This window comes from Garra rufa, chromosome 4 (genome assembly GCF_049309525.1).
Source record: "Garra rufa chromosome 4, GarRuf1.0, whole genome shotgun sequence".
Lineage (NCBI taxonomy): Eukaryota > Metazoa > Chordata > Actinopteri > Cypriniformes > Cyprinidae > Garra > Garra rufa.
The window spans coordinates 40,258,833-40,277,322 of NC_133364.1; the positions used below are offsets into that span (position 1 = coordinate 40,258,833).

The 18,490-nt window shown below is 38.3% G+C and overlaps 1 protein-coding gene across 1 annotated transcript in view; it reads right to left on the reverse strand.

The window, feature by feature from the left end:
• Nucleotides 1-16,474, reverse strand: part of LOC141334026 (NLR family CARD domain-containing protein 3-like) — a 76,977-nt gene extending 60,503 nt beyond the window's left edge. The window contains exons 1-6 of the mRNA XM_073839175.1: nt 16,448-16,474; nt 10,776-10,926; nt 10,546-10,599; nt 8,371-10,162; nt 6,985-7,158; nt 4,575-4,748 (exon numbers count right to left, since the gene is read on the reverse strand). Coding sequence (XP_073695276.1) covers nt 4,575-4,748; nt 6,985-7,158; nt 8,371-10,162; nt 10,546-10,599; nt 10,776-10,926; nt 16,448-16,474 — 2,372 coding nt within the window. The remainder of the gene's footprint in view (nt 1-4,574; nt 4,749-6,984; nt 7,159-8,370; nt 10,163-10,545; nt 10,600-10,775; nt 10,927-16,447) is intronic.
• Nucleotides 16,475-18,490: the final 2,016 nt, after the last annotated feature.

Sequence of the window (18,490 nt, forward strand, 5' to 3'; positions counted from 1 at the left end):
CAGATCCAGCTCTCTCAGGTGTGATGGGTTTAAACTCAGAGCTGAAGACACAAAATGACAGCCTTCTACTGTCACCATACAGCCAGACAACCTACAGACATGATAACAGCCAATTGACAATCAGATCTGTCACTTTCATACAGACACCTGAGCAGTTAGTATTTCCAGTTGTCATATTTTCTATAGATTCAGTAACAAAAACAACAAAACCACTGGTGGGAATGTATGAGTAAAATTATTAATTTAATTTTGTAAATGAAAAGTCATCATCCACATTTATACTCCAGTAAAGTATAACCTTCATTAAGAACAGTAACAAAGTATGCTAATGTCATGGCACACCAAAGATTGAAACATAAAATACTTTTTTTTAATGTTCGTCACCATGTCATTTACTTCCAGGGTCTTTGTACAGAAACCGTTACTTTGCATAATTGTGCCCAGCATTTGCAAAAGCTGATATTTATAAAAGACTTAATAGTCACAATTTAATTACATATTTGTGTCATCTTTGTATCTCTATGCCACTATCATCTTACGATGTTCAAGTAAATAAGGAAAGTGGATGGATGGAAGTTTTCACTTTGGTGATTTATCTTTGCATATGTGTGATTTTATCTTTACACATGCTGAATTTCCTCACTGTACTTGGATATGGTGACAATAAATAGGCTATTCCCACATACCTGATAATAAGGGGTCTATTATCAACTGGCAGCTTTACATAAATGGAGAAGAGCTAGCAGTAGGCATTCATTTTCCAGCTGAAGTACCCAGGTTTAGCCGATTGTGCTTGTCAGAAGGAAGATGGCCATGAAGCATATACCTTAGTAGTTTCTATACTCAAGGCTATACTCTGAACCCATGCCATCACTCTTAGTTACACCCTACACTGGCTCCTTGCACAGACCAAAAGGAGGGCACAGTTGGCATGACTATTGCTACTTCACAAAGTGTTTGATAGTCCTCCATAGTGGTCTAATGATGGACCAAGGAACTCTAAAACCATCATGCTCAAGCACGAGAATAGGGATTTATGCCACACCCATGACAATCTTCTATAGACTCTACAGTGAGAAGGCTATGATCAGTATTCTCAAAAGAGAGGAGAAAATGAGAGGGGAGGAGTATTCTCCTCATTGTGAGCCATCCAAACCAGGTGGGATTCTTCAAGAACCGAGACACATCATATGAGTCCACAGCCCCTTCAACCTGCAATTCCACCTGGCTCTCCCACATGCCACATGCAGAGCAGTAAACCTGAACTAAAGCAGAGGTCTGGCCCCCACAATTCCAGACTTTGTACATGTGAATTCTAGGGAATTCTTACAACCCAAGATAGCCCTGGGTCCATATTTATCAAGCTTTTTTAAAAGTGCCATTTTACTCTTACACACATTTATTTCATCATATAAAATCCTGTTTGTGGCACAGCAAAGGGTTGTAAATCATCTCTAAGGCTGACACTTAATATTTAGCATACACTTCGCTTAAATTACTATGCTTGATAACAAATTTTTAAGCACAGCTTTGAGCCAATAATTGTTTTTACACTTAAGTCAATTCTTAGCAACGTTCTTGAGAGTAATCAGCAATGCAGTCAGCCTCAACCAGTTCACAGTGCAAATCATAGCTCAGTGGGGATATTAAGACTTTTCTAACTCTTTGCACACACAAACTTCTTTCCCTCATCAGCATGCTAGATCAACTGTAGGGAATGGCACCTTTAAGTATCATGCCAGCTCTTTTGTAAATACAAGTTTCCAGCACTTTTGTACATCCTCACTGGGTGCCCTTTAAAGGAGTCCTTGATTATGATTTAACTTTTTAATTTTAGTTAGTGTGTAATATTGCTGTTTGAGCATAAACAACATCTACAAAGTTACAACACTCAGAGTTCAATGCAAAGGGAAAGATATTCTCTTTTACAGAATGAGATTTTAAAGATTTAGGCCTACAACAAATGGCTACAACAAGCTTCTTCCCAGATTTGTCACATCACAAACCTTAAAATTTTACCTAAATCCTGCAACAACTTTAAAGGATGTTCACTTCCAGGACAAAAATTTACAGATAATGTACTCAGCCCTTTTTTTGCAAAGGGAGTTTGGCCTTCTTTGCATACATCACTTTGTAAACACTGGGTCAGTAGTTCTGCTGTGATGTAGGATGATTTTGAAGATGGAACGAGAAAATAAGATGGGAGTTTTTCGACATACCCTAATGGTCTTGAACAGGACTGAATATATACAGAGTATATACATTGTAAATTTGTTTTAGAAAATAACCTATTGTTTTGCTAAATAAGACCATTCTTCCTCGACTGGGATCATTTAGAGCCCTTTGAAGCTGCATTTAAACCACATTTAAAAGTTCAAACTCGGGGGTCACCATAGAAGTTACTATTTGTAGAAAAATCCTGAAATGTTTTCCTCAAGAAACATAATTTCATTACGGCTGAAGAAAAAGAAAACATGAACATCTTGGATGACAAGAAGGTGAGTAAATTATCTGTACATTTTTGTTCTGGAAGTGAACTTCTCCTTTAAAGAGGTCATCGGGTGCCACATGCACTTTTAAGTTATAGACCCACCCCAAGTGAGAAGTAAACTGTCGGCCATTGTTTCGATGCTGGAGCAGAATGTTGCCTAAGCGAGTGTGGTGTACTGTTGTTGGGTGTAACAGCAAACACAGCAGTCGTCATTTATTACCAACATCTGAGCCGCTGAGGATGCAGTGGCTGAATTTTGTTTCTGAATGTGGCCGCCGATCTACCTAAATGGGTTTGTTTTTGCGAATCATTTCTCACTAGACTGCTTTATAAATGAGGGTCAGTATAAAGCAGGTTTTTGCTAGGAAGCTGCTCCTGAAAAACGGATCTGTACAAACTATTTATGTTCCTGCTTCATCTTCACCAGAAGTGAGTGTAATATATTTTTCTATGAATCTTTTCAAATTGCCTTTTCTAATAATGTGCTAAAAGTAAGCATGTTTCACGATGAATGAAAGTGTAATTTACACTCTCAGAGAACATGGTTATGTTGTCTTCTCTATGTACATCCTTCTCAATATAATTCCTAATTGCATGTCTATGATGAACAATGCATTTAGGTGATTGTCTATTTACAAACTGTGTGCATTGCCTTAAAACTACATTAAGCTTAGCTTTGTAACGCTAGATGGTTTAAAACGGTGTCTGTTAATGATTAAGAAGTTTTGGATCAGTTATAACTGCATTAAGAATGGTAACTTTAATGCAATACCTGCAAAATAGGAAAGGAAAGGATGTGACGTGAGGCCAAGTATGGTGACCCATACTTGGAATTTGTGCTCTGCATTTAACCCATCCAAGTGCACACACACAGTAGTGAACACACACCCGGAGCAGTGGGTAGCCATATTGCTATTGCTGCGGTGCCCGGGGAGCAGTTGGGGGTTCGGTGCCTTGCTCAAGGGACTCACCTCAGTCGTGGTATTGTTAGAGAGTGGTTAGAGAGTCAGACTTGTAACCCAAAGGTTGCAGGTTTGATTCTCAGGTCCAGCAGGGATTGTAGGTGGGGGGAGTGAATGTACAGCATTCTCTCCACCCTCAATACCACGACTGAGGTGAGTCCCTTGAGCAAGGCACTGAACCCCCAACTGCTCCCCGGGCGCCGCAGCAATGGCTGCCCACTGCTCCGGGTGTGTGTTCACTACTATGTGTGCACTTGGATGGGTTAAATGCGGAGCACAAATTCCTAGTATGGGTCACAATACTTGGCCTCACCTTCACCTCCTTTCCTTTTTTCCTTTCCTATAGTGTTTACAGCCCGCAACTGCATATGAATAAAGACCATATTAGGTTATGTTAACCGATCACTTATTTGCTCTTGTTCAATCAGCTATACCTCAGTAAACACATCACGTTCGTCTCTATACCTCAGTAAACGCAACGCGTTTATATCTCTCTCAGTACGCTACCCTGCCAGTACATACAAAGACATTAAATTTACTAACCATTCAGAAATGCTCTGTTCAAGCTGTAATTGCCAAACTTCTTTACGGGTGTCATTTTGTTCCGGGTCCAACTCCAGTTCAAATTGATATGGTTGTACAGATATGTTTTTTAAAGCCTCCCGTGACCATTATTTCCCCAAAATATACCCTCAACTGTTGTCTAGGCATCATCAGGTTTTGGAGTAAACCCTGAAAATGTGCTGAAATGTGGTGAAGCCACCTGCTTGTGCTTCATGACATCACACAATATCAGGAGTGCAAACATTCCAAAAACATTTCCAGGGGTATGTACTGCTGCTAGTGCATCCTAAAGACTTTAAACAAGATACTTCTCATTTATAAGCCATCTGCCAGTCAAAAGGTTCTTTTAAAGATTGCCACGGTCAATTTCAGGAATGGGGTACACAAGATGAAATCTTATGAGAACTATACTTCTCCACAGCCTAAAGATCAGCCTGAAGTTCTGCACTACACACAACCAGATGAGAATTACAAATGCTCAATGGTGTAATGGAGGCTGTTCACTTCTTCCAGCCTCAGCCCAGTATCTGTATCATATAAAAAGTGTTCATAAATACCTCAGTATTTTCAGTTGACAGTGTGAGCTCTTCAGGCCAGCAGAGAGTAGCTTCACTCCTGAATCCTGCAGGTCATTGTTGGTCAGGTCCAATTCTCTCAGACAAGAGTTTGATGATTGTAGAACTGAAGACAATTCTTCACAGCACTGACCAGTAAGATTACAGGAGGCCAATCTGAACAGAACAAGTAAGCAAAATATTCATTTTGTAAAATAAAATTTCCATTATTCTAACATGCATAAAATTATGGGTTCATATTACACATGATTTTAATTTTATTTTGAATTACTTAAAATTAATATCATTTTGAAAAGGCTCCAAAATAATAACTTAGGAAGCAAATAACTTCTGGTTACTACAATACAGAATCACTTGCCAATGATGGTTGTTCATATGTGTTTACATTCATTGAGTGCATTAAGAATATCTTTATTAGAGTTGGCAATTTCACAATTCAAAGTAGAATCGCATACTATCAATTCAGTTTAGCTTTATTTTGGATATAAATTAATTTAGAAATATATCAGGTAACATCAATTTAGGTCAATTTATCTTAACCATCTTAGGGACACAAATGACAAAGTTTTAGATGACAAAAGATAATCTGAGCTAATCTGTAATGTGGTCATATCCACATGCGGTGCACACTATTCATACGGCAATCATCCACCTGAGACACGCAAACATGTAAAAACCCACAACACCTCCGTTAACAAAGCAGCAAGTTCAAAAGGTTCATTTAGGCTATTTTTCATCTTTGGAAGAAGTCTTATGACCAAATTTTTATGGTCTTATTTCAGTCACGTTCAGTCATGACCCTAAGGAAAACAAATGCCTTCTCATCTAAACTATAAAAATATACAAGAAACTCTCCTACTTGGTAATATCAAAAGCAGGTATTTCCAAAAAAGAGGGTCAGTAACGAAAGATATTGTGAACCATTCTGTGATTCACCATTAACTTAGGTGAGTTTGTGCTGTTTTGTTTGAACTGGTTTATAAGACTGATTCATAAATTATGCATCATGGTTTGCACTGTTGCATCCCCTCTATATTAATTTCTGATAACTGTTGGAAAACAAAGACCTCTAAATAAGAGTTCTTAAAATGCGTTCCACATACTGTGACATGGGTTTCAATAAATAATCATTAGAAAACACAATAGAATGCCCCCAAAGTATTGGTTCAATGATTTGTGTTGGTAAAGCATACATTCCTGGGATCACAGGAAAATCTTTTGGCTCTGATTCATTTCATATTCTTGCAGAAAACTATCCAATTGTGGTCTTAAAGACCATAGTTTGATTACTTTCCAATATTATGTGATAGGTCACAGCCAATAACTGTGATTTTATTGCAGAAATATAATCAACTTGATTCATCAAACCACCACCTTTGTCAACTGGTTTCAAATCACATTGGCTCTTTTGGTTAGTTCTATTAGCATCCGCCACACATGTCATAACAGCATCAAGGTCTCTTTCCACCACATTAAAAAAGTATCAATAGGTAGGGATGTAACAGTTCAGTTTAAATAGTATACGATATTGCTGGGAATTAAGCGTTATTGTTAAACGCACTACATAAATAAAGGTGACTTTAGTATTATTACAGATATACAAATTCATAAATATTCATAATATAAGTATTAATCTTTGCCATTTCTGTTAACTTGTGATTCGAATTTTCAACATTTACGATGGTCCAGTTACTGGAGCAAAAAATGTACAACACTGATTTTTTTTAATTTTTTACATGAAATACATATGCATTAATAAATTCCTGTACTGCTGCTTCACAGTATACATAGAGTATGTGTGATCGCGAAACTAGAAAGTGAAAGTAAAAATTTAAATGCCTGCATATTAATAGCAGCTCCCTGATGCTCACAATTTATATACCGTATAATTACCCACCAATATAACTGAGAAAGTAATAAGGGTGAATTGTATCAAATTGCTAGCCATTTCATATGTATCTTTAATGTATCATATTGTTGGTTATGCATCGAGATGCGTATTGCATCGACCTCAGTTATGGAGATGCACATTCCTAATGTGGACAGGTCACGCTTGGCTTGCCGAGAACGGCTGTGTACTTCAAGGAGTTATCAAATTTTTTTCCCAGGTTTTTGACCAGTTTTTCTGTCACCATTGGAATCTGTGATTCTCCCAGGGTAAGGTGGAACTGGTCCACAACTCTTCCCTTCTTTAGGACCAGCGACCTGGACTTGTTTGGTTTAAAACTCATTCTTGCCCATGACATGAACTTTTCAAGCTTTCGTCTGCACCCGGCAATGGATGCATTCATACAATATTTATAAGGAACATATCTTCTAGCCATAGTTATGAAACACTTATACACATATTTATACACGTTTAAATAGTGAAAGAGTAAATATAAAGCCACACCTCAGTATGTTCAGTTGACAGTGTGGACTCTTCAATCCAACAAAGAGCAGCTTCACTCCTGAATCCCGCAGGTCATTGTTACTCAGGTCAAGTTCTCTCAGACAGGAATTCAATGATTGGAGAATTGAAGACACAGTCTCACAGCATGTTTCATTAACACCACAGTTGTCAAATCTGCCAAAAAAAAGAAAGAAAAAAATTACATTAAAGAAAATGATCAGTGCACATAAATGAGTACACCCCCTCTGAATAAATATTAAATGTGTATTTTCTTAATGTTCACTAATATAATTCATGGAAAGATGGCACAATTGAAATGTATTAAACATATACTTAAAAAAACAACAAAATATAATACCTATATTTTCTGTAAGATAAGTAAATTAGCCAATTTTGTTTAAATGAAGGATTGCAGAGATTAGTACACCCTAGATTTCATTCAGCAAATGTATAACATTCTAGTACTTAGTATGTCCTCCAGAACTTTAAGTATGCTGCTCTGACCCTTCTTGGCACTGAGTGTAGTTCATGACAATTTGCATCTGTCCTGTTTAACTCCTGGAGGATGACCTCCTTAAAAGAGTTTGATGGGGAGTGTTCCTCAGTTTGTCTCTACAGAAGCCCCCACAGTGGCTCAAGAGTGTAAAGATTAAGTGAAATACATGTCCACTGAAGGATTTTCACCTTGAGGAGAATGAATATATTCATTGTCACGTTGAAAAAAACGCCCAATAATGAAGTGTTTGAGGGGAAGGTAGCATCTTCAGTTGCAGTTTTTTGTATTACACAGTGGTGTGTGAATTGATGACAGCATTGATAAAGCACAACTCCCTCACACCTTCAGCTCTCGTACATCCCTATTTAAAAGCTTTACTACCACTGAATGTCACTGTGGGAACCAGGCACTTCTCACTGTACTCCTCCTCTAGCAACACCAGAACAAGTGGTCCCATTGTTGCCAGCATTATGTCTGAGTATGATTCAGTGGGCTATATAACACTTTTAACTGTCATATAATATATAATTTAGACATTCCTCTTTGGTATTTGATCAGACAGGCTTGTAAGAACATTCTCTCTCCAAAGAACCCTAATATGTTATCTAAGTAAATCTGAGTAATTGCTGAATTTGATTTGTACAATTTTGACCAATTCATTTTGTTTGAAAGTTTTTGTTTGGAGTAAATATCATTTAGCATTACTCTTAGTTGATTTACAATAAATGTGTAAGTCATCATTTTCAATGTAAAAAAAAACAAAAACAAGAAGAGAGTACCTTTCATAATCAGGACAGCAAGATATTTTATGCGGTATTTTGACAATGACATTGAATATAATAATGTAGAATAAAATGACTGATTAAACAGCAGTCAGTGAATTTACTTACATGGCTTTTCTGCAGCATCTCACAGCTGGAATGAGTCTCTCATAGTTTGAAGGAGACGTGAACCTCTTTGGGTTGAACTCATCCAGAACCTTCTCTGACATCAGCAGTACTGTGGTCAGCAATGTGCACATTGAAGAGGAGAGTTTTCTTCCTGGATGTTCATCTGAACTGATGTAACTCTGGATTTCCTCAAATAATGAATGATCTTTGAGCTCAAGTAAGCAGTAGAATAGGTTGACTAAAGCTTCATCCGAGATATTCTCGTTTTGTACTTGTTTAATGTATTTACTTATTTGTGGGATGCTCTCTGTGGTGTCTTGAGTCTGTGTGATCAGGCCTTTGAGCAAATTTTGACTGGATTCCAGTGAAATTCCCATCAGAAACCGCAGGAACAGGTCCAGATGTCCTCTCTTACTCTGCATTGCTTTATCAGTGGCACTCTTCATTAAGTCATGAAATTTGACTTTTCTAAAAGTCATTTTATGGATTAGCTCTACGTACATATTTTTTGAATATTCAAGGAAAAACTTAAGCTCTTCCTTGTTCCCCTCCAGGTAGCAGAGGAACACATGCACTGCAGCGAGGAACTCTTGAACACTCAGATGCACAAAACAGAAAAGCTTTACCTGGTGAAGTCCATCTTCCTTCTTAAAGATCTCAGCGATCATTCCTGTGAACTCAGTGTCTTTACTCACATTAATACCACATGCTTCCAGATCTACCTCATAAAACACAATGTGTTCTTGCTTCAGCTGTTCAAATGCTAGCTTGGCTAATTTCAGAATCATTTCTTTATTTGATTCTAAGAGCTTGGTACGTTGTTGTTCTTCTTGTTGACCATACTTCTGGCTCTTCATGCCCATCTGTATCAGCAGGAAGTGGATGTACATTTCAGTGAGTGTTGTGCTGATGTTCTCTTCATTGGTCCGGATGAGAATATGCTGAAGTACTGTGGCAGTGATCCAGCAGAACACAGGAATGTGGCACATGATGTAGAGACTACGATTCGTCTGAATGTGTTTGATGATTCTGTCGGCCAGAGTCTGATCTGTGATTCTCTTTCTGAAGTACTCCTCCTTCTGTTGGTCAGTGAATCCTCGCACCTCAGTGAACAAACCTACACATCGAGGAGGAATCTGATTGGCTGCTGCTGGTCGTGATGTCACCCAGACAAGAGCTGATGGAAGCAGAGTCCCTTTGAGCAGATTCGTGAACAGCACATCTACAGATGATCTTTTCTCAACAATGCTTATTGGTCTACTTTTAAAATCCAAAGGCAGGCGACTCTCATCAAGTCCATCAAATATAAATGCTAGCTTACATTTTCTATATAAATTTGACTTCTCCAGGTTCTTCAGTTCAGGATAAAATTCCAGCAGAAGCTCGTGGAGACTGAAATCTTCTTTTGTCATTAGGTTAATCTGTCGGAATGGAAGCAGGAACACACAGTCTATATCCTGATTGGCTTTTCCTTCTGCCCAGTCCAGGATGAACTTGTGCACAGCAACAGTTTTTCCAATGCCAGCGATGCCCTTAGTCAGAACAGTCTTTTTGAGATGTCTTTTCCTCAGCTCAGTAAATATATCATTGCATTTGATTGGTTTCTCCTGCGTTCGTTTACTCTTGAGAGCATTATCAATCTCCAGAATCTCATGTTCGTGATTGACATCTTCCATATCTCCCTCTGTGATGAGGAGTTCTGTGTAAACATCCTTTATATGTGCTTCATCTTCTGCTTTCTTCTTCCAGTTGGATTTGTGAGTTTCCAAGAATTTTTTCAGTATTAAATCCTCTGGTATAAAAAAGTGAATAAAACATTGTGTAAAAAAAATCATTTTAAAAAGAAACACAACAAAGCTTTCATATCAGCATAAGCAACATTGCTGTAACCTTTTTAAATTAAATTAAGTATTTATTTACTACACTTATAAATATGGAGACCTCATTGAATTAGGCAGTCAAAACTGATTTTCTATACATGGACTGGTGTCAAAAATGTAAACCTTTTGATAGAGGAGCTCACGTTGCACCATGAGAACCACAAGATTATGTCCCCAAACACTGCACAATCTCACAAACGTAGACTGAACATGTTTAGTCAATGAAAGCAGTAAGGGGAGTGCACTGATCCAACAAAATGTGTTTGTGCAGCATGAAAGAATGCAAATATTCAACCTTGTTCTACTGTGTGTTTCTCAGCTGACACTGTCTCTGAGGTTTTTTGTGGCTCTGTGGAGAGAGCAAAACAGAGATGTAAAAAAACAAGACAAAACACTGTCATGTATCTACAGCAATAAAGATATAAAAAGAAATTCATTAGTAGGGTTCACACCCCTAAGCATTAATATGCTATTAGTTGACTGTCAATACACACTGTGTCTCAGTTAGCACAGTTAAATTGGTACCATTTTCTGCAGGGTTTAAGCTGTAGTTGAAAGTCACTGGGCCTGTGATGGTGTTTCCAGTGAGTATGGGGGCATCAACAATTGCTCCTGTCTCAGCATTTAGATCAACACTAACTCCAGTGTGACCACTGCTGCTCAACAGGACTAGAGTAAGACAGAGACAGATATTACATTTATTAAAGGATAACTTCAACAATCCACAGCAAACTGCCTAATGTTCAATTAACACTGTCTCCTCTTGGCTTATACAGAAATCCTCTGACATTTCATGAACAGTGTTTGGTTTTGATTTCAAAAAAGGAAATCAAACTCATTGATTCACTTCAAAAAGCCTTTATTAACCCCCCAGGGCTGTGTGGAGTACTTTTTATGGATGGATGCACTTTGTTTAGCCTCAAAATCTCAACACCTATTCGCTGCTACGGAAGAAAAATAATGCCATATTTTTTTTAAACAAAAGAGTATGTTTAATAGCACTACCTGAAAGAATGATGCATTGCATTATCAGTGCTTGCATTTTAATGCCTTGTATTTCCAGGGCGTGCATTTTTAGGTTGTGACATTTAACATAGTTGTTTATTTAAAGGAGTAGTTCACTTTCATAACAACAATTTACAGATAATGTACTCGCCCCCTTGTCATCCAAGATGTTCATGTCTTTGTTTCCTCAGTCGTAAAGAAATTTTAATTTTTTGAGGAAAACATTTCAAGATGAACTTGCAAAGTCGTGTTGCTTTGTTTGCGGTGATGTGGGAGTTTCCTCGCATACAGATACTTCAGTCCTTGCCGTGCTTGTAGCACATGGCTAGTTTTAATATCAAAGGATCTTAGCTCGTGGGCGGGATCACATTAAAAATAATTAGCTGCAACTGGATAGACTAGACATCTCCTTGGTTTCATATGGATTACTTTATCACAGAATATTTGTTTTCGATAAAACTTCATTCGTTTAAAAGCATAGATATCAAGCTTTCTGTAGATACCACTCTTCTGTTTGTGTGCCGAGTATTCACCGAGTTTGAATGATTTAAGTGACGCTTTTCTAAAAGCAGTTCATGGTGACAGAGAAAATAGAGATTTTAGCCTGTTTGTTTTCTTTATTCTAAAAAAAAGCACAGCGTTCTGTTGCTCATATTGCTGTGCACAAATAAAAGCACACACTTAACAGTTTCCAATGATGTATAGCTCTAATTTGTATGACTGAAACCTACAGAGTATTTTAGTGTCTTTTGCACTGATCTTAAACAAAGTAAGCTGGTCACGCCGGCGTGACCGTCAGCCCCAGAGGGTTAAATGCAGCTTCAAAAGGCTCTAAATGATCCCAGTCGAGGAAGAAGGGTCATATCTGGTGAAACGATCAGTTATTTTCAAAACAAATTGACAATTTATATACTTATATTATTTTACTTATATTATTTTTAAATTATAACAAATGCTGGTCTTGTCTCATCTCTGTCTGTGTGATTCTGGTAAATACAGTTAGGGTACGTCTAAAAACTTCCATCTCGTTTGTCTTCAACGTCAAAATCATCCTTCAATGCTGCTTTACCTTTTTTTGTAAAAGGGCATTTGAGCTTCTTTGTATGTTCACTTTGTAAACACTGTGTCGGTACTTTTGCAGCGATCTAAGGCGATTTTGAAGTTAAGGAAGAAAACGAGATGGGAGTTTTTAGACGTATTTACCCTAACTGTATTTACCAGAATCACACAGAGATCGCATGAGCTGCACAGAGATGAGACAAGACCAGCATTTGAGGTTAAAAAGTATGTAAATTGTCAATTTGTTTTGAAAATAATAACCGATGGTTTCGCTAGATAAGACCCTTCCTCCTCGACTGGGATCGTTTAGAGTCTTTTGAAGCTGCATTTAAACTGCATTTGTGAAGTTCAAACATGCGACCAGATCATATTTTGTGACACATCTGTATTTCTCCCAACTGTTTAAATTCACTTAAGACGAAACCGACTGCATTTGCATTAATATTCTCCAAAACGGTGCATTTTGACATAACTTTTCATGTAAGTGTGTAGCAATAACATGCAAAGGAAAACTTTATTCAGCATTTGCACGCTGACTGAGAGGCGCTTTCAGTGTTTGTGTATGCATTGCAAAGAAACCAGCAGGCTTTCAAGTTCTGGCAAGACTTTTAAACATGTGCGAATACTGAATGTCACTTTCGTAATAATGCATCGAGTCAGTAAAATTTCCGTCAACTGTCCCTGGACTCGGCAATTATTCTCCAGTCTGAAAAGCTTGAGTCCGAGTCAAAATGCATCCGAGTCCGTGACAAGTCCGAGTCCGCAAAAAATTTAACTCAAGACCGGACTCGAGTCCGAGTACAAGTCCGAGTACCCCAACTCTAGTTACTAGTACCCAGACTGACTTACTACAGCTGAAGTTTTGCCAATATCTTCCTCACTGTACATGCAGTATATGTTTATTCTTAGGAAATTACTGTGATGCACAAAAAGTTTTTTTCAATGTTCCAAAGGCTTTAGTACATTCCGAGTGACTAGACTGACTTACCATAGGAGAAATGTACAATTTGAAAGTTTGCTATTTTAAATGTTAAAAGTCATTTCAATGAAAACACACTGGACGTTTTAACCCAGTTGGTGAAATGGTCAGACGGTCCCTTGGCTGCGTCAATGCTTTCTCCCGTTTAAATTTGCAGCAACGATACACCTCCATTTTTATGTCAATATAAAGTGGTTACGTCTTGTTAAAACTAATCATGATATAGACATATTTGTAGGACTGTCGACTCTATAGATCAGTGATAAGGGCAAGCAATTATAAAGAAAATTTGACCTCATTTGCTTGCCTACATATAGTTCGCATAATCATCAATCAAGCGTTTTCTTCATATGACTGTCCTTATATCACTGTATAAGTTCACTAAGGTGCGTTAGGCATCATTGGGGAATACTGGAGTGTCAGGTATGAATGGAAACCCAATGTTTTTCTTCTGCCACTATATGTATTCTTTGCTTTTATTACCTTCCTTGTGTTTCAGTTTTTCTTCTCCCTGTTCGTCTGGTGTGGCACAATGCTGACTTACTACAGTAAGCTGACTTACTTACTACACAGTGTTAAAGAAAATATGCTGTTCTGATGTTGAAGCGCTTTTCATAAACTGTAAGCCGTTCTATTCGCCGCGAGAGTTTTGCTCGTTCATTCTCGTGAGTGTGTACATTCCACCGCAAGCGCACGTGAGCCTGGCGTTACAGAAACTCGCTGATCACATCACAGAGACAGAACAACAACACCCGGACTCTGTTTTAATCATTCTTGGGGATTTTAATAGAGCAAATCTCTCCCGTGAACTTCCAAAATACAGACAGCACATCACATGTCCGACCAGAGATAGAAATATATTGGACCACTGTTACACCACAATAAGGAATGCATATCACTCTGTCTCACGGGCAGCTTTGGGACTTTCTGATCACTGCCTGGTTCATCTTATACCAACCTACAGGCAACAACTTAAATCTGCTAAACCTGTAGCAAAGTCTGTAAAGAGATGGACCAACGAAACAGAGCGGGCTTTACAAGCCTGTTTCGAATGTACTGATTGGAGTGTTTTTGAAGCTGCTGCTACTGATCTGGACGAGCTTACAGAGACTGTTACTTCATATATCAGTTTCTGTGAGGATTTATGCATTCCTACCAGGACTCGCTTAACTTACAACAACGACAAACCATGGTTCACTGCAAAACTCAGACAGCTTCGTCATGTCAAAGATGATGCTTACAGGAAAGGGGACAAAGTCTTGTATAAAGAGGCCAAATACACACTGGAAAAGGAGATCAAAGTGGCAAAGAGAAATTATTCCGAAAAGATAAGGAACCAATTTCATTCCAGTGACTCTTCATCAGTGTGGAAAGGTCTAAAACAAATCACCAATTACAAGACATCATCCCCCAGCACTTTGCAGAATCAGCAACTGGCAGACGATCTGAACGAGTTCTATTGTCGGTTTGAAAAGACACCATTTACACCTCCAACATCACCCCTCTCCCCCACCTCTGCAACTCCCATTCAAATCAGTGAAGATGAGGTACGCAAGGTCTTCAAAAAGAACAAAAGAAGAAAGGCACCAGGCCCTGACGGTGTCACACCAGCCTGTCTGAAAACCTGTGCAGATCAGCTGGCACCCATTTTCTCACAGATCTTCAATAGGTCTTTGGAGTTCCCGCCTCTCTCAAACGTTCTGAAATCATCCCCATTCCAAAGAAACCCAAAATAACAGGACTTAACGACTACAGACCTGTGGCGCTAACATCTGTCGTCATGAAGTCGTTTGAGAAACTGGTTCTGGCTTATCTGAAGGACATCACCGGACCCTTACTGGACCCCCTGCAGTTTGCTTATCGTGCAAACAGGTCTGTAGATGATGCAGTGAACATGAGTCTACATTTCATACTGCAGCATCTGGACAAATCAGGGACTTACGCGAGGATCCTGTTTGTGGACTTCAGTTCAGCCTTCAACACTATCATCCCAAACCTCCTCCTGCCCAAACTAACTCAGCTCTCTGTGCCCACATCAGTCTGTCAGTGGATCAACAGCTTCCTGACAGACAGACAGCAGCTAGTGAGGCTGGGAAAATTCTCATCCAGCACCCGTACTATCAGCACTGGCGCCCCTCAGGGTTGTGTCCTCTCCCCACTGCTCTTCTCCCTGTATACAAATGACTGTACCTCCAAAGACCCCTCTGTCAAGCTCCTGAAGTTTGCAGACGACACCACACTCATCGGCCTCATTCAGGACGGTGACGAGTCTGCTTACAGACAGGAGGTAAAAGAGCTGGCTGTCTGGTGCAGTCATAACAACCTGGAGCTCAACACGCTCAAAACTGTGGAGATGATCATAGACTTCAGGAAAACCCCCCCTGCTCTCCCCCCACTCACCATCATGAACAGCACTGTAAACACAGTGGAGTCATTCAGGTTCCTTGGAAATACCATCTCTCAGGACCTGAAGTGGGACATTCACATAGACTCCATTGTGAAAAAGGCCCAGCAGAGGCTGTACTTCCTCCGCCAGCTGAGGAAACTCAACCTGCCACAGGAACTGCTGAAACAGTTTTACTCTGCCATCATTGAATCCGTCCTCTGCACTTCAATTACCATCTGGTTCAGCTCAGCTACAAATTCTGATCTCAGAAGACTACGTCGGATAGTCCGGACTGCTGAGCGAATCATTGGTACAACCCTCCCTACCCTTCAAGATCTGTACTTATCCAGAGTACGAAAAAGGGCTGCCAAAATTACTCTGGACCCCTCACATCCAGCACACTCACTTTTTGAACTGTTACCATCCGGTCGGCGCTACAGAGCACTGAGCACTAGAACGACCAGACACCGAAACAGTTTCTTTCCTCAGGCAATCCATCTCATGAACACTTGATCGTGGAACATACAACACTATACATTCTTTATTCATTTTTCCGTTATTTATTTAAAGCACATACTTACTCCATTCAAATGTCTTTGCTATTTTTGCACATTGTCTGTCTTGTATACCTCTATATTGTTCTTTTTATAATATGTATCGTCTTGTCACTGTCTTTCTGTAGCACTGTGGAGCTCTGTCACAAAAACAAATTCCTAGTATGTGCAAACATACCTGGCAATAAAGCTCATTCTGATTCTGATTCTGATTCTGATTCTGCTGTTCATCAGATGCCATTGTCCTTCACAGACTCACTGCTGCTGGACATGAAGAAAGTAAAAAAAAATAAGTAAATAAATACACACAGGCGATATTTGAAAGCAGGTGTAGAACCAAACTCAATATTTTTAGTTTGAGCAGTATTTAGAGTCACAACTCCAATTTTCCTCTAGACCTGGTGAATTTTCCAAGTTCACAATGTTATGTTGACAGGGCCGTTATTAGAGGGGGGAAAGGTACTCTGATATTACGTTTTTTCTCAAAATCGCTGTATAGACATTTTACATTATTTGTTTACAACCAATATTCATTGCAGTGCTTTCTTTTGAGTTTAAACCCTGACCGCTAGATATCAGTCTCATTATCTCATTTCCATCGAACTGAGCTGGATGAGGAGATGACTCAATCGACGATGAACAAACTGTGAGTGAAAACTGAGGGTTTACTGTTGTCCTTTTGCATTATCGATACACTACCTTCCTATTTAACACAGGAAAGCAGCTTTGAGTGGTAGAAATTCAGCTTTAGTCACAAAAAATAAATAATCTTTTCACGTATATTAATATGGAAACTGGTTGTTTAGAATTGGAATACTATTTTACAACATTACAGTTTTTTCTGTGTATTTATTTTAAAAAAGCAGCCTTGATGGGCAAAAGTGACTTCTTTAAAAACATCACTTCGAAGGTTATCAATCTTCTAAAGTGTTTTTTTTTTTTAAATATACGTTTTTAAATATTGCCACACAATGCATTAAAATGACTTTGCAACACTGCAAAAAAAAAAAAAAAAAAAAAAAAAAAAAAAAAAACTTTAATCATTTCACTCCATGAGAACAATATCAGAATGTGCAACTTTCTGCGATTCACAAGATCGTCTGATTCGTCACAACATGAAAAGCTTTAAATAAAATGACATTCATACATGAAAACAACCAAAGAAAGATGAAACACTCACCTCAAGTGATATTTGTTCTTTCTATTTCTTCCTCTGAACTGTGGTGTTGAACTGAAATTCTTTAGCGTCCGTGAAGGAAGTGAAACAGAAAGACACACCCAGCAGATAAAGCCCAAACCCAGCTTGACACCGTCCCTTTCTATTGTTTCTGTTGAGCACCTACACAACATCCTATTTTTTTTTTATTATCTATTTTTACAGTTATGTTTTTCTACTGAGCACTTAAACTATGTCTTTACTTTATCAAAAAATTTACATTTTGTTTTTTTACAGTTAAAAGTAATCTGAAGTACTGAATAAAACTTTGGTTAATATAATTATTAATAAAAGCAAAGTTTAGTATAAAAACACTGCAAGCACATTTTTGAATGGAATGAGTTTCAAATTCGCAATTTAATAATAATAATTGAGTGATATTTTAAACAGCTTATGTAGTTTTCTACTTCTATCAGTAGCGAACTAAGACTCTTGAGCCTAGGGCCTCTCCTTCAGGGGAAAAAATAAACTATTTTCGTCCCAAATTATTGGTAATGTACATCATGACTTCCGTTACAGTGGCAGAGAGAGCTCAACACACTGCAGCTCCAGAAAACACATGCAAATAGCATATTAAGAAAACATCTTTATCAGTTTGACTGCACATGTGCACAAAACACACACCACAACGGTGGGAAACCCAATAATGCTCACAAAAATTAGCCAAGGTTTATTATAGTAAAAGTATAGTAACCATGCTGTCGTTGTTGTTTTTTCCCCATGTATTGGTTACTATTTGTGTACATGCCATGGTTAATGCATGGTTAAAGTTTTTAATTCACCAACTAGACTAACCATTTTCTTCATTTGTATTTAATTTATATAATAACAGAAAAATACACAATAATTTATATTTGTCAAAGAGGATGTTTAAAAGTAGCCAGCTTACATAATGATCAACAGTTATTGTGTACTTGGTCAGTTTATTTAGGCTAATAATATAAAAAAACAACTAAGGAATCATATGATCAGGTTGTTAAAAATAAACAGAAATCGCACCTTTCAGAGCATAAGCATTGTCCAAGCCAGGTTTGTAGCACA